The sequence below is a fragment of the Nylanderia fulva genome, unplaced genomic scaffold (genome assembly GCF_048542155.1).
Source record: "Nylanderia fulva isolate GAGA-0341 unplaced genomic scaffold, ASM4854215v1 Scaffold575, whole genome shotgun sequence".
NCBI classification, from domain to species: domain Eukaryota; kingdom Metazoa; phylum Arthropoda; class Insecta; order Hymenoptera; family Formicidae; genus Nylanderia; species Nylanderia fulva.
Genome location: NW_028190671.1, coordinates 24,307 through 32,228, shown reverse-complemented (window position 1 = coordinate 32,228; position 7,922 = coordinate 24,307). Strand labels below are relative to the sequence as shown.

The 7,922-nt window shown below is 49.5% G+C and overlaps 1 protein-coding gene across 1 annotated transcript; it reads right to left on the bottom strand.

Annotated features, from left to right (window-relative positions):
* Positions 1–245: 245 nt before the first annotated feature.
* On the bottom strand, positions 246–5,503 carry LOC146720965 (uncharacterized). Its single transcript, XM_085487565.1, has 2 exons — positions 2,393–5,503; positions 246–2,231 (listed from the first exon to the last, which is right to left on the bottom strand). Exons 1-2 carry the CDS (start codon positions 5,501–5,503, stop codon positions 246–248), a joined length of 5,097 nt encoding a protein of 1,698 aa, XP_085343691.1.
* Positions 5,504–7,922: the final 2,419 nt, after the last annotated feature.

The window sequence follows — 7,922 nt, the reverse complement described above, 5'->3', positions numbered from 1 at the left end:
GTTGGTTTCACGTGTTTCCTTGGCGTAAACACTAAGGAATTTAACAAAAAACATTCTAGAAAATTCGATCGTCCTCGAGGATTCGATCCGAAGAACGAATCTTCAACATACCGCCCGTTTCGTATGCGAACGAATGCGAAATAAAGTTAAACGAAGCGGGAACGAATCGTCGAGGAAGATGATTACAAAACATACAGGTGAAGACGACTCGCGCTGAGAAAGTCGTCTCGAAGATTACATAACTCTTACAAGTTAGCGGCTTTATCCGTTGCGGACGCGTTAGAGTTATCACGTATTGGCAGTCGGCATAATTGCGCAATAGGTCGTTTCAATGTGGACCGTGCGGTGCGTATGGTCACAACTCGAACGAGTCCATCAGATCCAGGATGGATCTGCTGTACTCGGGCAAGCTCCCATTTGCTCGGAGGGAGCACGGGACTTTTAACTAATACTAATTCGCCTATTGCGAAGTTAGGAGACTGCTTGCACCACTTGTTTCGCTGTTGAAGCGAATGTAAATAATCCTGTGACCAGGCACGCCACACGGTTTCCTGCATGGCATGGACTAGTTGCCATCGCGAGAGCCTACGCGGGTCGATCGCGAGTACCGATTCCTCCGGAACGGCTACGAGGGGCCGTCCAATCAGAAAGTGACCCGGGGTGAGCGCCGACAAGTCACCCGGGTCGTCACTAAGCGGAGCGATTGGTCGCGAGTTAAGGCACGCTTCTATTTTACATAGAAGCGTCGCGAGTTCAGCCCTCGAAAGTGTGTGGGAACCGACAGCGCGCCTCAGATGCGTTTTAAGGCTCTTGACTCCGGCCTCCCAAAGGCCGCCGAAATGTGGAGCGGCGGAGGGAATGAAATGCCAGTTCACTCCGTCGCCTGCGAGCGCGTTTCGCAATTCAGCATCCTTCGATAAGGATTGAAAGTGTCGATGGAGTTCGTGGTTGGCTCCATGAAAATTTGTGCCGTTGTCGCTATACATGTGACGCGGCAGACCTCTTCGGCTAGCGAACCTCTGATAGGCTGCAAGAAAGCCGGGCGTGGAGTAATCTTCCACTAATTCGAGGTGAATCGCCCTTGTAGCAAGACAAACAAACAGAGCGATATATACCTTTCTAGCCTTTTGCCCTCTGCCGACGAATGAAATTACGTGGAGTGGGCCGGCGTAATCAACCCCACAATGAGTAAAAGGCGCCGAAGGGGTGACACGAGCGGCTGGAAGGTCGCCCATGAACTGAGAAGACAATTTAGCCGCTTGACGAGTGCAGACTACACATTTTCGAATGTGCGCCTTTACTGAGCTGCGGCCTCCAATGATCCAGTATCGCTGACGCAGCACACGGAGTACTAGCTGTGTTCCCCCGTGGAGCGTGGATTTATGAGCGCGATCAATTAAGAGATCGGATAAGTGATGTTTCGGAATTATTATAGGATGTTGCTCGTCATAGCTGAGCGCGGAATTCGTCAACCGCCCGCCAAGACGGAGTAAAGAGTCCTCTCCTAGAAAAGGACTCAATCTGCTCAACGAGCTCGAATGCGGTATGGTGCCGTTATTCTTTAGTGAGCGCGTTTCCCGTTCGAAGAATCTCCGTTGCAGATAGCGCAACCAGAAGAGTTCCGCCCTCCTAAACTCGTCGGCGTTCAGAAAGGGGGATTGTTGGGAGCGAGACGCGCTCTTTTCTTTTACACGATGAATAAAGCGATTCATATAGGCAGTCACGCGGACAAGCTTGGTCCAAGTGGAGAACCTATATGGGAGCTCCCAACCCTCGGCCTCTTGAACATGGAGCGTCACAGGCCGTCTTCTTTCCACCGACACCTGCTGATCGGTGACAGAGTCGAGCGGAGCTGAGACATTCAGAATCGGGCACGCAGTTGATGGTTTCTGAAGCCATCGTGGACCGTTCCACCATAGCGGGTGAGTCACGAGCTCGGAGGCGGTCAAGCCGCGCGAGGCACAGTCCGCCGGATTATCGCGAGACGGAACGTGATTCCAACAAACGGAATCCAGACCGGTATGCACCTCGGATACGCGGTTAGCCACGTAGGTGCTCCATTTTGATGGATGTTGACGGAGCCACGCGAGAGCGATGGTCGAATCCGTCCATCCGTATATTGGAATCGGAGGTAATTTCAATGATGTCAAGGTCCACTTGATTAGCCGGCTGAGGAGGACGATAGCGTTCAGTTCCAAGCGCGGGATGCTTACGGTTTTGATCGGCGCGACCTTTGTTTTAGCAGCGAGCAGAGTGATTTGAAACTTCGTTGGCGAAGGAAGCACTCGAATATAAACGACCGCCGCGTAAGCGCGTTTGAAGCGTCGGCAAACCCGTGGATTTCGAACGCGAGGTTATTGGAATGTCGACCGGTCCAACGCGGTATTCGGACGCGGTTCAATGATTCTAAATCGTTGGTGTAGCTCTCCCAACGATCGCGCAACTCCTCTGGAAGAGGGGAGTCCCAATCACATTTGAGAAGCCATAATTCTTGTAGCAAGATTTTCGCGGTTACAACAACCGGAGCAGCCCATCCTAGTGGGTCGTATAATTTTGCCGTGAACGAGAGAACGGAACGTTTCGTGTGCGTAACCGATCTCAACGGAGTTATCACGAATTTGAACGCGTCCTCTTTAGCAAGCCATGAAAGCCCGAGAACCTTGAGATTATCGTCCTTTACGAGTAAATGATCGGTGACTTCCGGCTGATGAGCCGAAAGTCCTTGAAGAAGAGAGGAGGCATTAGAAGCCCACTTTCGTAGTTGAAAACCTCCCTTTCGCAGGATCTCAACTAGTTGGACACGAGCTTCTATCAATGAAGTCGTATCGTCCGCTCCAAAGAGTGCATCGTCCACGTAGAGGGACTCGCTGAGAATTGGAACGGCCGCGGGATAGTTGTCGCCTTCATCTAGAGAAAGCTGTTTCAGTACCCTCATTGCGAGGTACGGAGCGGGGGCGAGCCCGTACGTTACAGTGAGAAGGCGATAGTGTTCAATCGGCCCATCGGCCGACGATCGCCATAAGATTCTTTGAAAATCCGCGTCAGACGGATGCACGAGAATTTGGCGGAACATTTGAGCAATGTCCGCCGTGTAAACAAATTGCCATTGACGCCAGCGCAATAATATAGCGGAGAGGTCTTGCTGCAGTCTCTGACCGATCAGTAAGTGATCGTTAAGCGAAGTCTTATTGCTCGTTTTGCACGAAGCGTTGAAGACAACGCGCAATTTCGTAGTGCAACTCGAGTCGCGCAAAACGGGATGATGAGGAATATATACCGGCTCGAACTCGGAGCGGTCAGATAATTCCACCTTCCTCATGTGACCGAGCGAATTGTACTCTCGTAAGAACTCGTTGTACTGCGCGTGAAGTTCAGGACGAAGCCGTAGCTTTCCTTCCATTTTATTATAAAGCGAGGTTGCAATGTGCAAAGAATCACCGATTTTTATCGGGAAATCATGCCTGAAGGGCAATCGAACCGCATAGCGTCCCTGAGGGGTACGATAGTGGTTGGCGATGAAATGAGCCTCGCACCTCTCCTCCTCCTCCGTGAGGGGGACAGGCCGCGAGATCTCCTCATCTTCCCAGAACTTCTGGAGAAGAGAGTGCGTGCTTTGTTCCAACACGCAGTTTAATACAGATGCTTGAGCAGTAGTAGTCGGCCTACTATTTGTGGGGCCGGAAAGGATCCAACCGAGAGCGGTCAATTGCGCTGTCGGAGTTCCAATAGGACCTTGACGGACATCGCGCTTCAGAAGCGAGCCGTAAAGGTCAGCACCGATCAACAAATGAATTTGATGTTGACTGGAAGGATCAGGGTCAGCAAAAGATAGACCCTGTAAATGAGGCCACGCATCGAAGGGCTGAATCCGCGAGGCAGCGTATGCAGTAATGCGTTGAAAAATGTAAGCCGTCAGAGGAAAGCTCGGATCGGCTTGAGCACACGGGGTTAACTGTAGTTTTACGCGCGATTTCGCAGTACCCGTGTATTTTTCGCCGAAGCATTTAATTTGTAAATCGGCTCGTTGCCGTTTAGTGCGCAACGCCTGTGAGAGCGATTCTGATATAAAGCTAAAAGTGGATCCTTGATCCAACAACGCGCGAACCTTTAAGCAGCGACCCTCCCCGGTGTGGAGGTCGACCCATGCGGTCGCCAAAAGGACATTTGGATGTTCCTGAAGCGAGGGGGGTACTATCTGGACGGCCGCAATCGTATTGACCGTTTGATTAGTAGTCGCATTAGATGCGGCTTGTGACGCTGATTCGGAGATAGTAGCCTCGGAACTGGCCAAGTTATCGGAGGCATTTTGATTTGCCGCTGAATGCAGCAATGTGTGATGCGAGCGACGACATTGTCTGCACCGATATTTGCTCGGGCATTTAGACGGGAAATGTCCGGACTTTAAGCAGTTAAAGCAGAGTTTATGCTGGCGCGCGAGAGCAAAGCGCTGTGAAGCTGATTTCTTCGCGTAGTCTTCGCATTTCGAAACGTGATGCTCACCGGAGCAACAAATACATTTAAAGGCAGTCACGTTGTTTACTGTTAAACGCGGTTTATCATTTTTCGAAAAACCGGAGTCCTTGCTTGAATCGGCAAAGTCCGACAATCCGCGTATACGGAGAGTTAAAAACTCATTAAGCTCCTGATAATAAGAAGGCTCATTTCGTTTGATTCGCCTTAAATTCCATTCGGTACGTGTTCTCGCGCTAAACTTATGCGTTATTGTATAAACAAGAATGTCGTCCCATTGTTCTACGGGACGATCGAGATTTTTTAACGCGGCTAACGATGCAGACACTGTGTCGCGCAATTTTCGCAAATCGCTGACAATCTCGCTTTTCATTACCGGAAGGCTAATAAACGCGTGTAAATGAGCATAGATTAACGCTTGCTTATCGTCGTATTCATTGGTTAACAATTGCCAGGCAGATTCGTAATTCGCATCGGAAATTTTTAAATTATTGATCAGCAAGGAAGCGTCTCCCGTTACGCTCGTTTTTAAGTAATGAAATTTTTGTGAATTTGAAAGAGCGTCGTTACTTACTACAAGAGATTCGAAAATGTTTCGGAAATTTTCCCAATCGGTTAATTTCCCAGAAAACTTTGGCAGCGCGATGCGTGGCAATTGGAAGCAATGATTATTTGTTTCGCGAACGGAGGAATCGGAACTACGATCGGTAAACGGAATTGTATTAGGAGATAATCGACTTATCGTATCTTGCAGCAGATCGGCCGTGTCGATGTAGACATCCTCAGCTCTCAGGAACTCTTCCAGAGTGAAATACGGCAAGGTCGTTTGCTGCTCCGTGGTCGTCTTTTGAAGCAGTTTGACATGAAGGCCGCGGCAGGCGGCCCAGTGCTCCTCCAACTTGGCAAGCCTACTTCGCGTCTTGGCGAGTGTCACGTTGGATTTGGCCAGCTTCTTGAAGTTGACGAGATCTCGTTTGATTTCGTCAATACAAGCTCCCTGCTCGATGAGCAGGTCACTCACGACAGTCGACATGATTATCGATGCCGGATTGTTGAATCGTTTATCGATTATTCGCTACTGAAGCGAAATCTTCAAGCGCGTGCGCGGACTTGAAGCGCCCGCTGATTGACGCGCGCGAGAGAGAGAGAGAGAGAGAGAGAGTCCGAGCGCGAGCTAGCGCACCGTCTCGTTAAGCCGTTATCGGCTGTCTTTCTCACACGAAGCGATTGCGTGGCGCGTGATAGCGGCGTCGTAATTGCAAATCGCGAGGTTTTTTAAATCTTAGAAACGTCGAAAATCAACAAGATAATCGAGAGATGCACAGAGAGATGCACGACGGCGGACGCGTGATAGCGGCGTCGAAATAGCGAGTCGCGCACCTTTTTTTTTAAATGTTTAGAAACGTCGAAAATCACCAAGATAATCGAGAGATGCACAGAGAGATGCACGACGGCGGACGCGTGATAGCGGCGTCGAAATAGCGAGTCGCGCACCTTTTTTTTTAAATGTTTAGAAACGTCGAAAATCACCAAGATAATCGAGAGAGTCACAGAGAGATGCACGACGCGTACGCGTGATAGCGGCGTCGAAATAGCAAGTCGCGCACCTTTTAAAATGTTTAGAAACGTCGAAAATCACCAAGATGATCGAGAGAGTCACAGAGAGATGCACGACGCGTACGCGTGATAGCGGCGTTCGCGGTCGTTTACACTTTGGTCTGCGAGAGTCAAAAGTCAGTGAAAAAAATGCACTGGTTAAGATTCACCGGTGCGGTGCGCGTGATAGCGGCGCACGTTCACTGAGAGTCACTGTTAATCAGTACGAGTCACGATTGATCATTGAGAGTCACTGCGAATACCGTAACGCAAAGCGCGTGCTTGCGGCGCTTGCGGATAACTCGCGTATGTTCACCGCACTCAATTAAAAATCACTGGCGCGTGATAGCGGCGCCGGAGTTGAGAGTCACTGAGCGCGAGTAGCGGAGTACACGTGCAGTCACTAATCTCGAACGGCGTTTAACTGCCGTCCGAATGCAAGATTGCAAAGCGCGTGATAGCGGCGCTTGCACTGCAAGTGACACTTCAACGTCGAAATTCTGTCTACTCAAATGCAGAATTCGATGTACACCGGGTACGTGAGGGCGCGTGACCGTCACGTGGCCGGAGCGCCGCGGCTTAGGCCGGAGCGACGGCAGGCGCGCGGCCGAGAGAGCCGCAGCTAGAGAGAGAGAGAGCGAGCGAGAGAGCTTCGGAGCGCGCGGCGTGATACCGTCTCTCTCGCTCTTCACGTCTTGGAGAGAGCGCGAGAGAGAGAGAGAGAGAGATAGACTGTTTCGGAGCGCGCGCGACGGCTTGTTGTCTTGTAGCGCGGTCTCACTCCCGCACACGGAGTTTTTCTACTCTAAACGAGAACGCGTAATTAGCGTATTTCTCTTGCCGCGGATCACTGCGTTTTTTAAATTTACTGCCCCGATATAGGCACACGAGGCAGAAATTGTCAATTGTTCGAATAAGGTACGAAACGAAGGAGCCCGTTCTTTTCGCGATTTCACTATCACTCGATCGGTTTTTAATATCCGGCTCGAAGGACCATTTTTATATGTATAAGATTTAACGTTGTAGGATGCCAGGTTAACGTGATCAAATAATTGTACGCGTTTTGAAACGGTTTAATTTAGTTTATTCACTTTCTACAAGTTCGTCGCGTACCTAGACTTATGTTTCTCGGCGCTCGCTCTCTCGAGGACTGACTCGAGGGCTGCGCGAATTTCGGAGCTCGCGTAGGGCGGCAGCCGATCGGGGTCCTCGATTGGACCATCGGAAAATCAGGCGATGTACACACGCCAATTAGCGGCGAGTGTACACGTTGGTTTCACGTGTTTCCTTGGCGTAAACACTAAGGAATTTAACAAAAAACATTCTAGAAAATTCGATCGTCCTCGAGGATTCGATCCAAAGAACGAATCTTCAACATATACGTTTTACAGAAAAGTGTTTCGAACAAAAGTTGTAGGGTTTAAAAAGATCCACATATTGATTCTATCAGATTGACCTTGGATGGCGTCGTCAAGGTCAGGTCAAGGTCACGTTGATTTTTTTAAATGGCACCCCCTACATTTGATTGCATATTCTTATAGCTTAATTTAAGAGCTTTCCAAAGCACTATAATAATGTTCATTTTTATTACGTACTTTGCGAGTTATGAGGGTTTAACGTTAGAGTACCGCCGGTTTTAACATTATTCAAGGTATATCACATGGAGGTTACTCGCTCGGATTTGCATCTGTTGTGTGTGTGATCCAGTCAACTATAAGGCAAGATCGATCGTGGATCTAGCCAACTAGAACAAGATCGGTCGTGGATCCAGTCAGCAAAAGCAAAGACCCAACTGAAACCATATCTGATCGAAGTTTTCACCTGTTATTGCTTGTATTGCCGAAAGTATCTGATTC

What these genes read in the sequence shown, in the direction of transcription:
- LOC146720965 (XM_085487565.1), bottom strand. Translation starts at nt 5,503, where the DNA reads ATGTCGACTGTCGTGAGTGACCTGCTCATCGAGCAGGGAGCTTGTATT. An exon ending in ATTTAGAATCATTGAACCGC is followed by an intron (nt 2,232 to 2,392) that starts GTCCGAATACCG and finishes GCTAAAACAAAG; the next exon opens with GTCGCGCCGATCAAAACCGT.